The 23,367-nt window shown below is 45.0% G+C and overlaps 1 protein-coding gene across 1 annotated transcript in view; it reads right to left on the minus strand.

Annotated features, from left to right (window-relative positions):
• Positions 1–23,367, minus strand: part of frem3 (Fras1 related extracellular matrix 3) — a 137,959-nt gene that overhangs the window by 67,639 nt on the left and 46,953 nt on the right. The window contains exons 5-8 of the mRNA XM_078399117.1: positions 13,287–13,433; positions 9,088–9,318; positions 7,638–7,763; positions 6,182–6,430 (exon numbers count right to left, since the gene is read on the minus strand). Coding sequence (XP_078255243.1) covers positions 6,182–6,430; positions 7,638–7,763; positions 9,088–9,318; positions 13,287–13,433 — 753 coding nt within the window. The remainder of the gene's footprint in view (positions 1–6,181; positions 6,431–7,637; positions 7,764–9,087; positions 9,319–13,286; positions 13,434–23,367) is intronic.

Raw genomic sequence — 23,367 nt, forward strand, 5'->3', positions numbered from 1 at the left:
TTTAGTTTAGAGATACAGCGCGGAAACAGGCCCTTCGGCCCACCGAGTCCGCACCGACCAACGATCTCCGCATATAAACACAAGCCTACATGCACTAGGGAAATTTTTCTGTCTTTTTTCTTCTGATGGTGCTTTTCAGCTCTCGTCCTTGATTTTGCAGCGAATCATGCTGTAGTCTACGAATCTGCTTGGCATGTACTGCATTTGGGGTTGCCAACTTCCTCGCTCCCAAATACGGGACAAGGTGATGTCACCTCCCCGCGCCCCATGTAACCTCACCCAGCCTACAGCATTCAGGCCTTCAGCGCCCCCCGGGCCAAATACGGTATTAGGCCCCGACACTGTAGGTCCCGACAGTTTAGGCCCCGACACTCTAGGTTTCTGACATTTTAGCTGCGGACAGCCTAGGTCCGGAGGCCCGGGAGCCGCCTAACGGAGGTTGCGTAGCAACCCGCCTCCCGGCAACCCTAACTGGATAGTGTACTGGATAACAATTGCCAACCATTCTGTGTAATCTAGGACATCCTATCTCTGTAAGGAAATGTTGTTGTCCTCTATCACACTGAAACAGGGCACCAATATTCCCTAAATTTCTGGCCAACCCCCTCCCCTTCCTTGTGTTCCCCTCCAGAACCCAAGGGTGGGGAGGAGGGATGGCCAAGAATCCTCAGGACAGTTATCCTGAGAGAAATGACACATGAACTGATCACAAGTTTATCCTAACGAGCAAGGAGAGCACAGTAAGGTAAGGACTTCATGCTCTCCACTGTCTTTCTGGTCATCAGGCCCCATCAAATGCACGGCCCATTTAATACAAGATCCAACCCCACAGTTCAGGGCACAATCACTAAGGCCTCTACTTTCTTAAAAGTTTAAAGAGATTTAGCATGTCTCCGGAAACTCTAACACAATTTTCCAGAAGTGCCGTAGAAAGTGTTCCAACCGGTTGCTTCATGGATTGGTACGGCAATTCCAATATACAGGAATGCAAGAAGCTACAGAGAGTGGGTTCAGCCTGATCCATCATGAGCACAGCACTCTCCTCCATTCAAAGCATCTACGTGAGGCGCTGCTTTAGGTTGGAAGCATCTATCATCAAGGATTCCCACCATCCGGGTGGTGCAGGAGGTACAGAACTGATTAAAAATTACTGATTAAAAATTGTGCATGGTTCAGTGATGGAAGGAGAAACTTGTTATTGGAAGAAGTATTTTTACAGTGAGCGGTTTGCTCTGAGATCATTATATCAGTCAAGGTACAGGTGCTGTATGACTGTCTTCAGTTGGAAAAGAAGTCATGGCTATTTTAAATGGGTAATGTTTCCATTATATGAATGTCACATGAATGTATTAACATTTTGTCCGATAAAAACAGTAATTCTGATGCTCTAATATTGACCACCATGTCAAGCATAAATCTGTTGGTGATGGTCCCCCAACAGCCAATTTTACACAGGGCCGAACAAGTTTGGCTGCTCAATAAATATCTCGAGCTTTGAACCAAATGAAGCACGCAAGATGAGACAGGAAGAAACAAAATCAGTAAGAAGTTTTAGCTGCAGTATTTCCTCCGACGATGCCAAACATACAACTGGAATCCCTGCTGCTTTCCGAGCAGCTCAGTGGATTGTTCCCAAATTGAATATCTACAGTGAGTCTTTTCATTTCATCAATGGGTTAATTCGTCTATTCCTCTTCCTTCCTGTACTTAAAGCAACAATCCATGAAAGGCAGATACCTCTCAGCTCAAATACAATAGCTCGGCCTACCCACTGCTGATTGGATTTCCACTGGTTGTATAGCCTTTTTATGGAAAAACAGTATTTGCATCTAAATTACTAAGCTTCTGACAGTGATGTGAAAGGCACTGTTAAACCTATGGAACAATGAACCTCCCTCCTCCCTGGGAATCCATTTTATAGGGTTCATCATCAATTTATTCTAACAATATTTTTATTTTCACGAATGGCTATTAATGGTAAACTGCAGAAGATTATGACTGGCAACAAATCCAGCATTCTCTAGATTTTTAGCTTCTTGATAAGAAAACTCATTCTCAGAGTTCTCCCCAGGTTACTTATGGGCAATTTAGGTACAGTCCACACAGACATAACAGATTGATGGATTGTTGCAGGACTGTTCCCTGTTGTAGGACTACAGGCAACCTCTGATGTGTGGGAACTTGGTTCACGGTAATATCATTGCATCTCATAACGTCATAAAGTGACAGGAGCAGAATTAGGCCATTCGGCCCATCAAGGCCACTCCGCCATTCAATCATGGCTGATCTATCTGATAAATCTGAATGGTTGAGTTAAGTTTGGGTTACGAAGATTTCCCAGACATCGAACCCTGATGGAACCAAGGGAGGACCTTTAATCCAACTAAATAATGGAAAGCCCATGTTTTAATATAAATAAAAATACCATGGCAAAGTCGGGGTATTTTGGAAGGTTACATCTATTTTCATGTGCGAATGTGATCAGCACCCCAAGTAATTTGTTCAGCAATTTATTCTTTAGCATCGCTCATAAATTATTGTTAATCAGAACAACAGTAGCTGCTGAAACTTTCTAGTCCAACAACCTTGCCTGACCACAGAAAACCCAGACATTAAATATTGTCCCCAATCATTTTCCTCCAAGCAGCAGAACTGTATTTGTAAGTGTAGACATGCAAGGGTCTGAAAGCTATCTGTAATCTGAGATTTTGGTGCATTGGAAATGCCGTCGGCTGAAATTTGCTTTTGCCCCAGGTCACAAAAGTTGCCCTGTTAGGTTAATTTGTTATTGATTAGTAGAGATCTTAGTTGATTTTAGATCTAAGGATCTTAGTTAGAATTTGTTCATGAATGTAGATATGTATTGCAGATTAATAACATGCACAGGAGTTGCTGGACCACAGCATGCTGGATGAGAGAGTTACAACCTATATGTCTAAGTATGGGATTTGTGTAATGATTAACCGGCCACCTTTGTTACTGCACATTGGCAGTAATTAAGCAGGTGAAACCGTAGAAGACCTTTGCTAAATATGATGCAGCAAAATGCAGAATGAGTCATCATTTAGAGGATAACTGAACTTGTTAATGGGCGACACGGTGGCGTAGCCTTATAGAGCCAGAGACCCGGGTTTGATCCTGACTACGGGTGCTGTCTGTACACAGTCTGTACACAGTTTGAACGTTCCCCCCATGACCTGTGTGGGTTTTCTCCGAGATCTTCGGTTTCCTCCCACACACCAAAGACGTACAGGTTTGTCGGTGAATTGGCTTGGCGTAAAAATATATATATTTTTTAATTGTCCCTAGTGTGTGTAGGGTAGTGTTAATGTGTGGGGATCGCTGGTCGGTGCAGACTCGGTGGGCCGAAGGGCTTGTTTCCGCGCAGCATCTCTAAACTAAACTAAACTAAACCTAAGTAATTTGATGCAGACAGTACGGGAGTGTGGGTAAGATGCGTGGTCTCTGTTTTGTATGTTAATGCCAAGCTGTGCAAATAGTGTTGCAGGAGTGGCTTTGCTGGCGATGTGGAAATTCTAGCTCTTTGAGCTGACCCACTGGCTCAGAGAGAACGCTGCAGCAGAAGCAAGCAGTGTCACAACACAATTAACATCCCAAAGCACGTTCTGCGGGTGGGAAAGAGATCGTTCCAATTCTAAAGACAGGGATTATCATAATCTGTGGCCCATGACTGTTTTCCCAGCAAAAACAAAATCCTCCTTTAATCCTTTAACTGGGGCCAACGTCAACGAAACTGTCTCAATTTAAGTTATTGACTGTTCTAAGCATTATGCTGAGATGTGGACTTTTGAGTGTAAGAACCTTACATCAGATAAAAGGGTTCTGAAAACATCATACTAATTGGCCTGAGAACAGGCAGGATAGGCACAGTCAAGTGGCCAGAAACTGGACCGAACCGGGTAGCTGCTGCTCATCCTTACTATTGCTTGGTATCAGGTCACGTCTCTGGTGCCCGACACCCAGATCTGTCACCCTAACCCTCTCATGCTCTCACAAACTCCCACCAATCTACCCACTGACGCACTGATCTGCCACTCACATAACATAACATAACATAACAACACTTTATTGTCACTCGGCTTTTTACACCGAACGAAATTTCAGCAGTCACACAAAACACAGCAAAAAAGAAAAGAACACAGGACACCCGACCCCAACACAAACATCCATCACAGTGACTCCAAACACCCCCTCACTGTGATGGAGGCAACAAAACTTCCCATCTCTTCCCCCCGCACCCACGGACAGGCAGCTCGACCCCTACCGAGGCAAACGACACGCACAGCCCCCGCAAGGGGATGGAAGGCCCCGTGGCCGAGCCGCCCTGGGCACCGAAACGTCCCGTGGCCGCACCGGGCGATGTTAAGTCCAGCGGCCGAACTGCACCGGGCACCGAAACGTCCCGCGGCCGAGCCGCACCGGGTGATGTTAAGTCCAGCGGCCAAGCCGCGCCGGGCACTGAAATGTCCCGCGGCCGAGCCGCACCGGGCACTGAAACGTCCCGCGGCCGAGCCGCACCGGGCACTGAAACGTCCCGCGGCCGAGCCGCACCGGGCGATGTTAAGTCCAGCGGCCGAGCTGCACCGGGCACTGAAACGTCCCGCGGCCGAGCCGCACCGGGCACTGAAACGTCCTGCGGCCGAGCCGCACCGGGCGATGTTAAGTCCAGCGGCCGAGCCGCACCAGGCACTGAAACATCCCGCGGCCGAGCCGCGCTGGCGATGTTAAGTCCCGCAGCCGAGCCGCGCCGGCGATGGAAGGCCCCGCGGGCGAGCTGCGCCCCGGGGAAGAGACCTAATAAAAGAAAGGTTTCCCCCGCCCCACCCCACCCCCACACCCCACACCCACACCCCACCCCCCCACCACACATACACAGCCAAAAACAGAAACGAAAACCATCCCAACACCGACACAAAAAAAAAAAAAAGACAAACAGACTGCCAGAGAGCCGCAGCCGTTAGGCGCAGCCAACTCCTCCACGCACTTGGCCACTCTTCTTTCAACCACTGCACAAAGTGCCTCATACCCTGCCACCCAACACCATCTGATCTTTCTGCTGCCCTCCATGATCTATCGTCTGACAATCCCCAAACACAGACCGGCCACTCAACACTTGCTGAACCTCCCGCGGCTGATTGCAACCCTCGAAATTCCCAACTCCACACGGCTCTGAGGCCTTTCTAAACAAATTGATAGATTTCCACACGGTAAGGCTATCAAGCCATGTCGCAACAGCCGAGAAGGAACACAAATGCCTACATTTCCTGAGGAGACTGAGGAGATCCGGCATGTCTCCAGGGACTCTCACAAATTTACTATTGAAAGGATACTATTTAGTTGTGCCACAGCTTGGTTTAGGAACAGCTCTGTTCAAAGCTGCAAGAAATTGCAGAGAGTTCCAGATATCGTCCAGTCCATCACACAGACCAGACATCCCGCCATTGACTCCATCTATACTTCACGTTGCCTCGGAAGAGTAGTCACATAATCAAAGACTTGTCCCACCCCGGTTATTCCTTCTCCTCCCTGCTCCCATCTGGCAGAAGCTTGAAGGTAAACACTACTAGACCCAGGAACGGCTTATTCCCCTCTATTATCAGGCTTCTGAGCGGTCCATCCATATGCTAGGGGACTGTTCAATTCACCTCTACACCATTATGGACATAGGACTTTCTCTATGGAACTAATGTACTACAATGCTGCAAACTATATTTTGCACGCTGTATATTCCCTTTGCTCGATCTTTTGCACTTGAATTTGATCTGATTGTATTAATGTTTGGTATTATCTGATCTGTTTGAAGAGCATGCAAAACAAAGCTTTCAACGTACCACTGGTAGTGGTGCCAGGGTACATTTGGGGCAAAGTGATCAAACAACCAACTAAAGTACAGGCATAGCTGGGGCCTGTGCGAGTGTCCGTGGTTACACCATTGATTTGAAGAAAGTGAACTGAATCGAAAGAAAAGGGGAAGAGGGAGGGAGGGGGGAGGGAGGGAGGGGGAGGGGAGGGGAGGAGGGGAGAGGGGAGTGAGGGGGGGAGGAGAGGGTGCTGCACCAATGCAGGAGAGGTTTGGGCCCAACGGGTCTACTTGGTCTAGTAGACAATAAACACGAGAATTGCCAAATCATTAAATGACAAAGATGCCAGAAGCACATACCATCCTCCATATCCGGAAGAATGATGACACGAGCCGTGGGATACGTGCCAAGCTGACCACCCATGGGCATGCTGAGTGTGATGTTGAAGCTCTCCTCTTCCTCATGAAGTGAATCGTCAATGATGACAACGCGACAGAATTTTTCGGTCTCATCCTTGTCAAATCGAATGACGCTGGTGTGGTCCTCCGGCCGGGTGATGTAGTCAGAATACGACAAGATGGTACTTGGAATGGTTCCTGTGGCGGTTGCTGGAGGAAAGACCTGCATTCATTAAACATTCTCCAGACCGCGGAAGACACAGAGCACTGGAGAAGATCAGCGTGTCAGGGTGCATCTCAGGAAAACATGGATAGGTGACGTTTTGGGTTCGGACTCTTATTCAGTCTAAGTTCAAAGTTCAAAAACACTTTATTTGTCCCCCTGGGGCAATTTACAAAGGCACGTAGAGTAGGACAAAAACTATTGGGGGGGGTGGGGGTGGGGGGATTAGCAGGGTGAGCATCGGGACAGGGGTGGTTGGGAGTTGAGGAGCTGAACATAGAAACATAGAAAATAGGTGCAGGAGTAGGCCATTCGGCCCTTCGAGCCTGCACCGTCATTCAATATGATCATGGCTGATCATCCAGCTCAGTAACCTGTACCTGCCTTCTCTCCATACCCCCTGATCCCTTTAGCCACAAGGGCCACATCCAACCATGCCAATGAACTGGCCTCAACTACCTTCTGTGGCAGAGAATTCCACAGACTCACCACTCTCTGTGTGAAGAAATGTTTTCTCATCTCGGTCCTAAAAGACTTCCCCCTTATCCTTAAGCTGTGACCCCTTGTTCTGGACTTCCCCAACATCGGGAACAATCTTCCCGCATCTAGCCTCTCCAACCCCTTAAGAATTTTATATGTTTCTATAAGATCCCCCCTCAGTCTTCTAAATTCCAGCGAGTATAAGCCTAGTCTATCCAGTCTTTCTTCATATGAAAGTCCTGCCATCCCAGGGATCAATCTGGTGAACCTTCTCTGTACTCCCTCTAAGGCTAGAATGTCTTCCCTCAGATTGGGGACAAAGGTTGCCCTTCTCCTCTGTGACCCACAGCCTGGGCAGCGAAGCCGGCTTCCTGAGGGGAGCCACTTAAACGCAGAGAACAGGACGTGTCTAAAGAAGGATCCCGACCCAAAACACTGCCTGGTCTGAAGAAGGGTCCCAGATCTGAAACGTTGCCTGTCGATGTTCTCCTACAATGCTGACTGACCCACGGAGCTACGCCAGCCGTCTGTCTACTTTTGTAAACCGGAATCTGCAGTTCCTTGTTCCTAACTTTCTCCAGACAAAACCCGAGTTCCCATCCATGCAGAGCAAGAGCTACATTCATGTAGAACTTCTCAGCGCAATCATTGTGTAAAGCATTTGGCTGCTTTTTTTTTCTGTTCTTAGAGAAATGCACAAATTAGTGAGCTCACCTTGCTGCGTGAAGCAGATGGCCATGAGTTCCTGGCTAACATCCCCAGACCTCTGCACAGGAACGAACACTTCACCAGTATCTTCCTCAATCCTGTACTCTGACTCTGGAATGTAAACTTTGGACTCTATTGGAAAGAAAAACAAAAGTGCCCTTGCACATTAGTGCAGAACTGGATCAAACTCCCCTCAGCCCCGACTCGAACATAGAGTCAGAGAGGCTGCTAATTCTACTGCTGAGAATTTACTGAACACTGACACAAAATGTTCACTCGCATTTATTTATTTATTCGTGTCATCGCACAGCTGTTTGCCAATAGCGAGCAAGTTTTAGTGCCACGTCGTTGGCCTCTGCAAGATCCTTTACAGTGCGTGTGTCATGCAGCATGTCACAGCTCAGGAAATGTTCCATAGTCTGGAGGCCCCGTCCACACTCGCAGTCTGCCGCATCTTCAGTATATCCCCACTTCAGCATGTTCGATTTGCTCCTCCCCACGCCTGTCCGCAGTCTGTTGAGATGGCGCCAGGTTATCCACGGTTGGTCGGAACCTGGTTGGAGTTTCTCAGAGGGATCGATTGCCATGTGAGTGTCTTCTGGAAATTTCTCTATTCTCTCTTCCCAGAGTTTGAGCCTTCTGGACGATGCACTGCAGTCCAGGGGATGGACAGAAGAGAGGAAACTTCTGCGTGATTTCAAACGCTGAGGTAGCAAAGGATGGTCATGTAGACCTCATGTAGGTCATGTTCATCTTCTGATTGTCTGAGGCGTTCTTTTTGACTGGCTACAGTTTGAGTGTCCCCCAGGTGTGGGAGTGGGGAGAGGGGCGAAGGGAGAGAGGAGAGGGGAGGCACTGAGACGGGGCGGACGGCCCCGCTAACGGCAGCCATCTTGTTTGGGCAAGTGAGGAGAGAGGTCGTGCGTGACCCCATTGTGATGTCATACGCAGAGCACTTTGAAAAATTTGATTGAAATGAAATTTTGAAACTTTAAAATCTCTCTAACTTAAAAAATATAAGATCAATTAAAATAAAACATGTCGCCAGGATAGTGGTGAATAAGGTGGTGCTAAAATTGTGGCGCTATGGTTTACCCTTTTGGCTGTAGGTCCACATGTCCACAACCAAATCTCAAATTTCAAAATGTCAGAATATATATATATATATATATATATATATACATACATAGACCTCCTTAGGTTCCATCTGTTAGTAGACACCTCTGAGGGAAGCTGACCAAAAATATGAATCTTGACTTGTCTGCAACTTTAATCCTGAGCCAAGTGTTCAGAACCATGGACATTTGTGAAACTCTCAAGCTTTTTATTCACGATTGTGTTCATGAGCACCACTTACACCCAATGGCCATCTCCATGTTGATTCATACTTTAAGCTACACAATGAATACTGTTAAAAATGACGGTGAGCCAAAGTTGCCACTCTCAGTGTACTTACCATCATTCGGATCAACTATCTCGACCGTGGTTGTCTCTGGGAACTCCAACGCTGCCATGACAGGGTCAGACAACACAATCTGGAAAGTTTCTGAAGCCTCGTATTCATGATCGGCTAGTATCTTCATTTTCCAAGTTGCCGTAGATTGGCCAGGGTTGAACTGGACCTGTTTTTGGGACTTTCCTCTGAAATCTTTATCTCTTTCAGCGGTGCCATCCCTAGTGGCAATACCTATAAGGTAAAGGAGAAAACAGTTGAACTCATCTTTGGTTTCATGGTTACAATGTTAGTGCAACTTTATCTCTGCAGCTTTAAAAAATAACTATCACATTTAATAGTAGGGTAAATGGACAGATGAGTCAGTCCACTGTACTATTTATAAGAAAATAACTGCAGATGCTGGTACAAATCGATTTATTCACAAAATGCTGGAGCAACTCAGCAGGCCAGGCAGCATCTCGGGAGAGAAGGAACGGGCGACGCCTCGGGTCGAGACCCTTCCCCTGACTGGGGAAGGGTCTCGACCCGAGGCGTCGCCCGTTCCTTCTCTCCCGAGATGCTGCCTGGCCTGCTGAGTTGCTCCAGCATTTTGTGAATAAATCACTGTACTATTTATTCCTAACCATCCACCTGAACATCTTGGGAGCATGAAACGTGCTTGATAAATGCAAGTCGTGCACTAAACATTATTCACATTATTCCTTTTATCATGTATCTGTACACCATGAATGGCTCAATTGTGATAATGTCTTGTCTTTCCTCTGACTGGTCAGCACGCAACAAAAGCTTTTCCCTGTACCTCGGTACACATGACAATAAACAAAACTACAGTAAAGTAAAGTCTTTTGTTTTTATGATCGTGCTTTGGATAATAGAGTACTGTGGCTGAGTCGGATGCTTTGTGAAGCAGGTTCTGACTCTATAGTGGAGACATAAGGAACTTCAGATACTGCAGTCTTGAGCAGATCACAAAGTGCTGGAGTAACTCAGCAGGTCAGGCAGCATCTGAGGAGGGTGTGGATAGGCAATGTTTTGGATCGGGATCCTTCAACAGACTCATTGGATAGGCGATATTTCGGGTCGGGTCTCTTGTTCAGTGACTTGTTTGGACATACTTGTGTGATTGGATTTGCATACCCCATGCCAGTGTAATAGCATGAAGTGGAAGAAGAGGAGCCAGTGATATGAGTGTAATTGCCTGAGGGAAAAGGTGCTCTAAAGCACTGACAAAATACCCAAGGGGCCTCTCACAAGAATATGTACTGATTCATGGCTGTGTTGATAAGTACCATTCACTCCCAAAATCTATTTCTGAGTAGGTACTCCTTTTGAGCTAAGGGGTGATGGGTTTAGGGTGATCGACAGAAAATGCTGGAGTAACTCGGCGTGTCAGGCAGCACCTCTGGAGAAAACGTAGAGCTGACGTTCTGGGTCGAGACGCTTCATCAGACTGAAAGTGAGGGAGGAGACAGGCACAGAGCAAAGCAGAGCCTGCATCGACTCAGGAAAAATGGAGCCAACAATGATCCATTGTAGGCTAATGATGTGGTAATAATAAAGAAATACAAACGGCGAAATTAGCAAGAGGACTAGGGTGGGGAAAGGACGGAGAAAGAGAGAATGCAAGGGTTACTTGATGTTAGAGGAATCAATATTCATGCCACCGAGGTGTAAGCTGAGTGGCATTGGTGAATGGAATAAAAATCAAATGGGTTCTCCGTTGGCTCGAAGATTCAATCAACAAGATTAAAGTCCATGTGATGAAGACAAATATTACCGCCATTCTAGAAACATAGAAACATAGAAAATAGGTGTAGGAGTAGGCCATTCGGCCCTTCGAGCCAGCACCGCCATTCAATATGATCATGGCTGATCATCCAACTCAGTATCCCGTACCTGCCTTCTCTCCATACCCCCTGATCCCTTTAGCCACAAGGGCCACATCTAACTCCCTCTTAAATATAGCCAATGAACTGGCCTCAACTACCTTCTGCGGCAGAGAATTCCACAGATTCACCACTCTCTGTGTGAAAAAAAACTTTCTCATCTCGGTCCTAAAACCCCTTATCCTTATCCTTAAACTGTGACCCCTTGTTCTGGACTTCCCCAACATCGGGAACAATCTTCCCGCATCCAGCCTGTCCAACCCCTTAAGAATTTCTCTCTTGCAGAGTTGTGTCATAGTGTTAATTAGAAGGTCAATATTTTGCTCCAGGTTTAGCCTAAATGTTTACAGTAAAAGAAAATTGGGTGTTAAAATAATTCCTAGACATAATCTTCGACCCTTGTCAAAATAATTTAGGGAAGTGCCTCTGTTGTTCCTTTCATTAATCCATTGATCCTTGGCATGCTTATGGTTCAGTTAAATCAGAACTTAAGTGAAAATAATTGCCTCTTAAATTAAGCACTAATGCATGGCCTTTATTTACAAATAGTCCTCTTGAAAGTGCTCCCGAAAATATCTTTGCTAATATATATCCAAATATCAAGCTTGATATGGAATTAAACAAACAGGGTGCCCTGCATTATAGCATGAAGCTTTTCCCCTCACCATCTTTCAATTCTATTTTCATTTTGTAACAGCAGACATTTTACAATAAATTGGGTGGCCATCCTGTAAAATCAATTACTTTCCCTTGGAGTCCATTTGCAAATTATTTCTTCCAATAAGGATATAGGATAAGCCAGACGGTCCTCAAAGTGGAAGACATGGTATTGAATAGATTTTACATTCAATAGTTTGCCATTGCATTATGAAACTGTACATTCGTATACTCTTTGTGTAACGGCAATAATCTGTAAGTGTTTCCGTTTAGTTTATTGTCACGTGTACCAAGGTATGGTGAAAAACTTTTTGTTAGACAATAGACAATAGGTGCAGGAGTAGGCCATTCGGCCCTTCGAGCCAGCACCGCCATTCAATGTGATCATGGCTGATCATTCTCAATCAGTACCCCGTTCCTGCCTTCTCCCCATACCCCCTGCTCTCTCTTGAATGCATTCAGAGAATTGGCCTCCACTGCCTTCTGAGGCAGAGAATTCCACAGATTCACAACTCTCTGACTGAAAAAGTTTTTCCTCATCTCAATTCTAAATGGCCTACCCCTTATTCTTAAACTGTGGCCCCTTGTTCTGGACTCCCCCAACATTGGGAACACGTTTCCTGCCTCTAACGTGTCCAACCCCCTAATAATCTTATACGTTTCGATAAGACTGCGTGCTAACCAGTCAGCAGAAAGACAATACTGTACAGTACATGATTACAATCGAGCCATTTAGAATGTATAGACACATGACAAGGGAATAACGGTTAGTGCAAGGTAAAGTCAGCACAGTCCGATCAATGAATTCCCGAGGGTCGTCAAAGAGGTCGAGAGTAGTTTAGCACTGCTCCATGCTTGTGGTAGGATGATCCGGTTCATAAATTGTCTCTGAATCTGGTGGTGTGCGTTTTCACACTTTTATACCTATTGCCTGATGGGAGAGGGGAGAAGAGGGATTGGCCAGGCTACGGCTCATCCTTGATTGTGCTGCTGGCCTTGCCGAGGCAGCGTGAGGTATAAGTGGAGTCAATAGAAGGGAGGTTGGTACGTGTGATGGTCTGGGCTGCATCCAGAATTTACTGCAAGTTCTCACGGCGTTGGATGGAGCTGGTCCCAAACCAAGCTGTGTTGTTCTCCGAAACACTGGAGTGGCACAGAGGTAGAGTTGCTGCCTTACAGCACCAGAGACCCTGATTCGATCAAGACCTCAGGAGCTGTCTGTGTGGATTTGTATGTTCTCCTTGTGACCGCGTGTGTGTTCTCCAGGTGCTCCACTTTCCCCCCACACTCCAAAGACGTGCAGGTTTGTAAGCTAATTGGCTTCTGCAGTAAATGTGTGTGTGTGTGTAGGATAGACCTAGTGTACGGGGTGATCGCTGCTCAGCGTGGACTCGGTGGGCCGAAGTGTCCTTTTCCATGTTGTATCTCTAAACTAAACAAAACTAAACCAGCGATCTTAAGGATAGCGTAGTCAGGGGGTATGGGGAGAGGGCAGGAACGGGGTACTGATTGAGAATGATCAGCCATGATCACATTGAATGGTGGTGCTGGCTCGAAGGGCCGAATGGCCTCCTCCTGCACCTATTGTCTATTGAACCTGTTATAAAGAAATAGCTTGGAGGTTCCATTTCCTATGGAGTCCAGGAGGATTCTTACCAACAAAAGATGTTTCCCCCAAGTATCCCCTTCGCCTTAAAGTCACTTCCAGAAAACGGGAATCCTCATCCACCAGGTAATAATCCCTCTCCAAGGAAATCCAAGCCCAGTTCAGCCGGAATGGCTGGCTCTTCAACCTGTTCCCTCCTGCAATGACAGAGAAAGGAGGTCAATCAAATTGCAGAAATTAATGCATGCAATCAACAATTCCTGCTGCACCAGTGCATCAACACACAGGCTGCACTGCCCCATGGAAACAGGATCAACCGGATGCAGGGGGGCCTCCTCTGAGATTTCATGCTGTATAATAATTTAAGACAGGTAGATATTTTACATAGTTATTTTGGCATCGTCGAGCCTGCATTTGGTCTCACCGATGTAGAGAAGTTGACAACTGGAACAGCGGATACAATAGATGAGGTTGGAGGAGGTGCAGGTGAACCTCTGTCTCACCTGGAAAGACTGTTTGGGTCCTTGGATGGTCCTAGATGCTGCCTGACCTGCTGAGTTACTCCAGCATTTTGTGATACCTTGGATTTGTACCAGCATCTGCAGTTATTTTCCTACACTTCCTAATAAAAATCATGACTTTATGCAGTGCTTCAACAAGTGCAGTGAAACCACACAAGAACAGTGAAATCAGACTAGCAATGGAATGGCCTGTTTTGTTTTTCACACTTCAGTTCCCCCAACAGACTCCACACGAGGTCAGGTCATTGCCAATTCTGCCCTTTGGCTCTGTGGCCACTGGGGCGAAGCTCGGAGTCTTTGATGGCGAAACTAGTTCATGTTGGCCTTTGGGAAAGGTCACATGAATTAAGGATGTCAGAGTTTAATTATGACATTTAAGGGCTTGTTATGGAAATATTACTTCCACTCTGCCTGATAGACATTGATCAAAAGCATCCGCGAGAATCAAGAAAATGTGACCGAGATTAGCTTTCTTGAAAACAATAAGCTTCTTGAGAAAGATAAATTCTGTCATTGAAAGTTTAAAATAAAACATCACGTTTCAAAGTAGTTGCGACCTGATATTTTCTTGCTTCTTTCTTTATTGCAAACAAAGTCATGTCTATAAAAAAGTTTAGACAGAAGAAGTAATCTCATCATGTGTAGTGGTGGTGGTTTAAATCGAAGATAGACACAAAATGCTGAAGTAACTCAGCGGGACAGGCAATATCTCTGGAGAGAAGGAATGGGTGGCATTTCGGGTCTGAAGAAGGGTCTCCACCCGAAGCATCCCCATTCCTTCTTTCCAGAGATGCTCCAGCATTTTGTGTCTATCTTCGAAGTAATCTCATTATATTTTTGTTGATAATGTCGCTGGGAATGATTTCAAGATACTGTACATGTGTGGTTGTTCAGTGGACTGGATCAGCATTCTTGAGGTTTACCACAGTGCAATTGAACGTCTTTTACAGTGACCTTTGGGGGTGGTCAATCTGGCCCAAACATCATCCTTGCAGAGCCTGCTTCTTGCCAAGCTAGTTGTTCACACTGCAGGTTTGCCAATAGTCCCCGGTAATCACCAGAGCAAACTCAAAATCCAAATGCACCACAACTATCCTAACTCTGCTTGTGACATCCTTGCATAATTCAAGCAAATTTTTCAAATATATCTTCCCACTTATGTTTTGCTATACTGAGAAGCCACACAGATTCCTTGCATCCATGTCTCTTTTTTCCCATGCAATTCATTACTTCCACTGAGACCCATTCGACATCACTATTTACTGCATCTACATCGGTGATAAGAACCACATTGACACCTTCTTTGATTCAGAATGCTGGCCCACTGGCTTTCCCACATTGCCTATTCTTTTGGAACTCTGAATATTATGTTTCCTGTCCTGGTTACCCTAAATCTCTATACATGATATTCTTTGTGTCATCAATTCATCTAAACTATTGCAAATCCTATGAGTATTTAAACGGCCTTAAGTTTGGACATTTTTAAATTTCAATCACTATCACAATCACAATGATACTTTATTAGCCAAGTATGTTTTGCAACATATGAGGAACTTAATTTGCCATACAGTCATACCAATAAAAAGCAACAGGAGGCACAAAATACATTTTAACATGAACATCCACCACAGTGACTTCTCCACATTCCTCACTGTGATGGAAGGCAAAAAAATGTTCAATCTCTCCCTTCTTTGTTCTCCCGCGGTCGGGGGCCTCTAACCTTCCGTTGACGGGACGATTTTGACTCTCGTAGCCGGCGGCGGGCCTTCCACGTTAGGGCGATCAAGCTCCTGCATCGGGGGGTTGGTCTCAGCTCCCCTGTGCCGGAAATCTACCCCGGGTCGGGACCAATCGAACCTCATGCAGCCAGGAGCTCCCGACCGGTCTCAACCCGAGACTGCAAGCTCCTCGATGTTAAAGTCCGAAGGCCGTGTTGGAGCGTCGATCCAGTCAAGGAATCGCACGCTCAGATGGTAAGTCCACGGCCCGCGGGGGCTCAAAGTTAGTCCCAGGCAAGGTCTCCAGCTCCACGATGATTGAATTGACTTTCTGTAGCACTCATCCTTAAATTCTGTGCCTCGTCCTGTCACACTTTAGTTTATATTCTCCTCCTCCCCTTCACAATCCTGTGTCAACTGCTCTCTCGCTTCATTTTCAATTATTAAACTTCCCATCATCTTAAAGTTTACCTTCTCATCAGTTTAAAGGCCTGTCTATCAGTTTTTTTCAACAGAACTATACCAAACCTATTCCACATCTGATGGAAACGACGAACACTCGGACAAAGTACCATGACAAATTAATCATAGCTACCTCATTCAAAATTGAGCAGATTCTGGTTATAAAAAAAGGCAGCTTTGGTCACCCACATTTACCTGATATAACACAGCTTCCAAGTTATCCAAGATTTCAGTTGTCCTAAAAATGCTGTGTGCTGATTTCAGTCCTCTTTATTTATTATGATATAGGAGTACATTTAGAGCATGTCTGCACCCAGCAGAGCAATCCCACCAGTCTTATTCCCCTTCTCCTTACTTCCTCACTGTTTGCCTGAGGTGTTTGCAGCCATTGCAACTCATCTTACTTCAACCATACATCCAGGAAGATGGAATACAGGGTTATTAGCTCAAATGTTGTCCATTCTAAGAGGCCAACTGTTCTGTTGATACTGGTCATGACAGCAGTAAAACTGGGAGGGTCATTTATTGATGCTTGTATCTTTAAGTCATTCTGATTGAGCATAATCAGATTATTGAGAAAGGAAGCTGGTTAGATTTAGATTTAGAGATACAGCGCAGAAACAGGCCCTTCGGCCCACCGGGTCCGCGCCGCCCAGCGATCCCCGCACATTAACACTATCCTACACACACTAGGGACAATTTTTACATTTGCCCAGCCAATTAACCTACAAACCTGTACGTCTTTGGAGTGTGGGAGGAAACCGAAGATCTCGGAGGAAACCCACGCAGGTCACGGGGAGAACGTACAAACTCCGTACAGTACAGCGCCCGTAGTCAGGATCGAACCTGAGTCTCCGGCGCTGCATTCGCTGTAAGGCAGCAACTCTACCACTGCGCCACCGTGCTGCCCATGGTGTTGAGCACAACATGATACGGTGCACATTCAAAGCAGAGACATTGTTTCCTCACATAGAACAAAGTAAGTCTTCTGATGTCCAGCCCACAGGATAAAGGCAAGAGTTTAGCAGAGGAGGTACAGTCAGTGAGGTGTGTGGTTGTGCAAAGCAGTCTTATCTAATAAAAGCATTGGTATTATTAAGTGAAAATGATGTGCTGCAGAGATGTTGCCTGACCCACTGAGTTACTCCAACAAGCCAGACAGCCTTTTGTGTAAATCAGTATCTGCAGTTCCTTGTTTCTGCATCATAATTGGTTGTTTGCCATTTAAGGTTATGAGCAACCAAACTGAGAGTCACAAGTAAAAAATAAACCATTTGGTGCAAGAAATCGGTGTCTGCTCTCGGTGGAGTGAATGACAACACAGAGTTTCTTGCCCAGAGTAGGAGAATCGAGGACCAGAGGACATAGGTTCAAGGTGACGGGGAAAAGATTCAATAGGAATCTGAGAGGTAACATTTTCACACAGAGAGTAGTGGGTGTATGGAACAAGCTGCCAGAGGAGGTAGTTGAGGCTGGGACTATCGCAACGTTTAAGAAACAGTTGGCCAGGTACATGGATAGGACAGGTTTGGAGGGATATGGACCAAACGTGGGCAGGTGGAGTGTAGCTGGGACATTGTTGACCGGTGTGGGCAAGTTGGGCCGAAGGGCCTGTTTCCACACTGTATCACTCTATGACTGTATGACATGTGTTATTGACACTAGCTAAAGAGGCACACACACGGAAGTTTCAGCCATTGTACCCATGGTCAGGACAATATGAAGCATTGTTTGTTTTAGAAAGATGGACATGGCCACTGGCAATAAGATAATAGACAATAGACAATAGACAATAGGTGCAGGAGGAGGCCATTCGGCCCTTCGAGCCAGCACCACCATTCAATGTGATCATGGATGATCATTCTCAATCAGTACCCTGTTCCTGCCTTCTCCCCATACCCCCTGACTCCGCTATCCTTAAGAGCTCTATCTAGCTCTCTCTTGAATGCATTCAGAGAATTGGCCTCCACTGCCTTCTGAGGCAGAGAATTCCACAGATTCACAACTCTCTGACTGAAAAAGTTTTTCCTCATCTCAGTTCTAAATGGCCTACCCCTTATTCTTAAACTGTGGCCCCTTGTTCTGGACTCCCCCAACATTGGGAACATGTTTCCTGCCTCTAACGTGTCCAACCCCTTAATAATCTTATACGTTTCGATAAGATCTCCTCTCATCCTTCTAAATTCCAGTGTATACAAGCCTAGTCGCTCCAGTCTTTCAACATATGATAGTCCCGCCATTCCGGGAATTAACCTAGTAAACCTACGCTGCACGCCCTCAATAGCAAGAATATCCTTCCTCAAATTAGGAGACCAAAACTGCACACATTACTCCAGATATGGTCTCACCAGGGCCCTATACAACTACAGAAGGACCTCTTTACTCCTATACTCAAATCCTCTCGTTATGAAGGCCAACTTCATAATGCCATTAGCTTTCTTCACTGCCTGCTGTACCTGCATGCTTACTTTCAGTGACTGATGTACAAGGACACCCAGGTCTCGTTGCACTTCCCCTTCACCTAATCTGACACCATTGAGTGGCCGAGCACTTTAACTCCCCCTCCCATTCCCAGTCTGACCTTTCTGTCATGGGCCTCCTCCAGTGCCATAGTGAGGCTCGCCGGAAATTGGAGGAACAGCACCTCATATTTGGCCTGGGCAGTTTGCAGCCCGGAGGTATGAACGTCGACTTCTCCAACTTTAGATAGTTCCTCTGTCCCTCTCTTCCCCTCCGCCTTCCCAGATCTTCCTCTATCTTCCTGTCTCCACCTATATCCTTCCTTTGTCCCGCCCCCTGACATCAGTCTGAAGAAGGGTCTCGACCCGAAACGTCACCCATTCCTTCTCTCCAGAGATGCTGCCTGTCCCGCTGAGTTACTCCAGCTTTTTGTGTCTATCTTCGGTTTGAACCCACATCTGCAGTTCCTTCCTACACATAATTATATGCTTGACCCGGATGGGAGACAGATTACATCGCAGGAGATAAAGACAATGGGCTTGTACTAAAATTAAAAGGAGTGACTGGTAGCGTCCATCAAAAGTTTTCTCCTGCACCTTCAACTAGTCACTCAGCGTATTAATGTAGAAAATGCAGGAAAACCATATAATCAATTACACAAAGACTGAGGGAAAGTAAAGTGCATAACGAGGACCATAAAATTACAGATTGAAGTCAATGAGTGAAACTATGGCAGATGGGTTTCTATGTAAGATGAGATGAGTCTGTCAGGATGTTGGAAAACATAAATACAGACAAAATATGACAGAAATATTCAGCAGGATGGGCAGCTCATTTTAAGAAAGAAAGCAAGTTGGCTTTTTAGTTCAATAAATTTTAATCAAAATCCACCTGTTGTGTTGGGGGGGGGGGGGGGGGTGGCTAAGACAAAGAAACAGTTCTTAAGATTAAGATTATGAAGGTTTATCAAGAAAGAAAATATAAGATGCGTCTTTGCACAGAAGATGATAGAAATGTGGAACAATCTCCCAAAAAAATTATTAGTTAAATTGGTCATTTTAAATCTATGGTTAATCAAACGTTCAATAAAACGTTGAATTTAGTTCAATTCAACTAAATTGAATTTAGTAATTTCAATACTAAAATTAGTATATAGATCAGCCGCCAGATGATTGAATCATGGAACCTATGTGAGAGATGAATTTTCTTTTATTCCTATGTGACACCAACAGAAGGCTTTCCTTCACCCTTCCTTTCACTCAGCTCACGTAATTTGCACTTTATGACTGTCAACCTTGCTTCAATGTAGATTTAGTTGCAAAGATACTTGATACCTCAAAGGCAACTTAAAGAATAAATAAGTCACAAGGATAAGCCAAATTAAAGTTGTACAAGATGGGCTTTGAGAGCTACATGCAAGATTAGTCGACACAGTCAGATCACGTGAGATCCCCATTATCCAACTTGTGACGAGCTTCAATGTAAATTTGCAGCCTAAATTCTGATTTTGGATCAGAATCTATGTAATTCATCCTTTTTACCACCAGTGCAAAGATTTGCTATGTAAAATACAGAATGAAGAATTAGGCATGACTGAAAAAAATCATTTTTTAATCAGAATGCTGAACTTTGCGCAGAATTAATATATTCTTAACTATCTACAGAGCAATACATTGTGCTGGGAAAGGCGTTACAGAAAAATTGGCTCCAATTTCCAATTTATCTACATATCAATTGAGGCAATAACAACAATATATTTTAGATTTAGAGATACAGCGCGGAAACAGGCCCTTCGGCCCACCGGGTCCGCGCCGCCCAGCGATCCCCGCACATTATCTTACACACACTAGGGACAATTTTTACATTTGCCCAGCCAATTAACCTACAAACCTGTACGTCTTTGGAGTGTGGGAGGAAACCGAAGATCTCTGAGAAAACCCACGCAGGTCACGGGGAGAACGTACAAACTCCGTACAGACGGCGCCTGTAGTCAGGATCAAACCTGAGTCTCCGGCGCTGCATTCGCTGTAAGGCAGAAACTCTACCGCTGCGCCACCACCAATCTTCTCTGAAATTGCTTGTGTTCAGGTTTAGGTTTAGGTTTAAACATTCACCCAATAATTAAATACTGGGATTTTAATTGAAGGATAGCTTTCAACCTGCAATCATTAAGGACAAGTACCCTGCCACCCTGGAAAAATCTGTCCTTCAGTGTTCTGCTTACTGTGCTGTACGGTGTCCTTTGTTGTATGACTTCAATGGACAGTATAGTAATGTATGTATGCTAGAAGTCAGTTTTGAAAATTCAGTTCTATTCACTTGAATGGAATCAAATTTCAGACTCAGAGTTTAACACACAGATGTTACGATCACAATTCAGGGAATAAATCTCCATCCCTTTTTATGTCAAGGATTTATCTCCACAGCAGATCTATGTCAACACCTAAATCGATGAATGATTTTTTACATAATACAACGTGACTACACCATCATTCTGTGAGTATATTTACATTCATTATAGAAATAAATAAATTAATTAATTCTCTCATTCTCTCTCTCTCTCTCTCTCTCTCTCTCTCTCTCTCTCTCTCTCTCTCTCTCTCTCTCTCTCTCTCTCTCTCTCTCTCTCTCTCTCTCTCTCTCTCTCTCTCTCTCTCTCTCTCTCTCTCTCTCTCTCTCTCTCTCTCTCTCTCTCTCTCTCTCTCTCTCTCTCTCTCTCTCTCTCTCTCTCTCTCTTCCCCAGTGAAAATGAAAGAGGCCCTTTACCCCCCCCACTCTTTCAAACAGCTGATTTGGATGCAGATATTTTTCACAATCATGCTTGTGACTTGTATTTCATTATGACTTTACCTTCCACCGTGTGTGCATGCATGTGTGATGTGTGTGTTGTGTGTGTAGTGTGTTATAACTGACTATTAGGTGTAATCCTGGACAGCAGAACCAGAGATGCAGTCCTGTGTCACCCAGGTATGTATCATGATTAACAGTCTATGCACAGACTGCAACAATCCACAGCAATAATGAACACAAGTGTGGAAAGGTTAGTGGTTCCCAAACACCAGCTGTGGATCACATTTCTCATCACAATTCCTGCACAAAACACGTTTGTCTGCTGGTATGGCAAAAAAAGTGTGTGCGGTATGTGAAGGGGGATAACTCTGTCCAAAATAAAACATTCACCTGACATCTGTGACAAATTGATCCGTTTATCTCACATTTTGCAGGGTCTGGTCTTTTCTAAACACCAGGCTAATCCATACATTTCAAATTAATGAATTGGGAAGTATTGGGAATGACAGCAAACAAAATAAAGGGGAAATTTGAACAACGAAAATCAGTAAAGGAAAAGCCTTTTTTTTGGTATTAATTTGTTAGAGGATGCGTTAAAGATTTACTTGATTCATCTAAGACTTTGGGAGTGAACAAATAAAACGGAAAATAAATGAAGTCAGCATAAGACAGACACAAAGTGCTGGAGTGACATCTCTGTAACTCCCTCCCCCCTGATGCTCAGTCTGAAGAAGGGTCTTGACCAGGAACCTCACCCATTCCTTCTCTCCAGAGATGCTGCCTGTTCCGCTGAGTTTCTCTAGCATTTTGTGTCTATCTTCGGTGTAAACCGGCAGCTACAGTTCCTTTGAGCAGCACCGAGCAGGGCGGCACGGTAGCACAGCGGTAGAATTGCTGCTTTACAGCGAATGCAGCGCCGGAGACTCAGGTTCGATCCTGACTACGGGTGCTGCACTGTAAGGAGTTTGTACGTTCTCCCCGTGACCTGCGTGGGTTTTCTCCGAGATCTTCGGTTTCCTCCCACACTCCAAAGACGTACAGGTATGTAGGTTAATTGGCTGGGTAAATGTAAAAATTGTCCCTAGTGGGTGTAGGATAGTGTTAATGTGCGGGGATCGCTGGGCGGCACGGACTTGGTGGGCCGAAAAGGCCTGTTTCCGGCTGTATATATATGATATGATATGATAAATAGTGCAGACCTAAAACGAATTAATGAAAAGTGCTGGCAAATTCAGAGCACTCCTGAAGCCCAATCAGATCATTCTTAGGGGGTAAACCACCGTGCGAACACCATGGTTATTTTGCATCTCCCCTGAGAAAACAGAAAGCATTTTTCACCAGTCCCAACAACGGATGACAGCTGCAGACCCTTATGCTATTTTCAAAGGCTGCCATTCTCAATTGTTTTAGTTAAACTGTGGCAGTGCCCTGCTCTGTAAGGAAAGGGGAGGGGGGGGAGGGGGGGGATGATGACTACATGGGTGGTCCTTTCAAACTAAATGCTTAATGGTGACCATGACAAAGGTTTGCCAGACTCAGAAAGTAATTCTACTATTTTACACAACACTTCCTCAAATCTTTTAAAAATCTGCTGGTTTTCAGCATATTTTGAAATCGAAATACGTTTTTAAGCTATCTATCATTATAAGCATAGGTTTTTCTTTGTTAATGTAAATGTCCACACCCTCATTGCTGAGGCCAGGGTATTGATATTTTTTGTTGTTGTTAATCTATTCTTTGCCTCTTTCTCACTTGAATATTGTTTTCTTCAAAGTGAGAGATGTGTGAATGCATGACCATAACTTAATTTCCAATTTCGCCACCGAACATTCCAGGCTCAATAAGCACAAATTGGAAGTAGAGCACAGTTTACTTGCTCATGTCTGTTCTGAATGTATCTTTAAATACCTCTTAAGGTCAATCACTAATGGAAATAGATGATTTATTTTGGATAAATGTGACTCGGCGTTCACGCTGTGGACTCATCCACCTCAAGACCTTGGTTAAAATTATAGTTCAAACCAATTTCCTGTCACATGCAGTCAGTCAAGAGAAGGGAGCATCCAATTTCGATTAGATCTGAGTTTGATCTCAAATCCCAGAAAGGCAAAAAATGAAAAGACCAACTCTTTAATTTACCTTTTCAGTTAGTCTCTTACCAGCAGTTCAGTTCATTATTC

This window comes from Rhinoraja longicauda, chromosome 1 (assembly GCF_053455715.1).
Source record: "Rhinoraja longicauda isolate Sanriku21f chromosome 1, sRhiLon1.1, whole genome shotgun sequence".
In the NCBI taxonomy this organism is placed as follows: domain Eukaryota; kingdom Metazoa; phylum Chordata; class Chondrichthyes; order Rajiformes; family Arhynchobatidae; genus Rhinoraja; species Rhinoraja longicauda.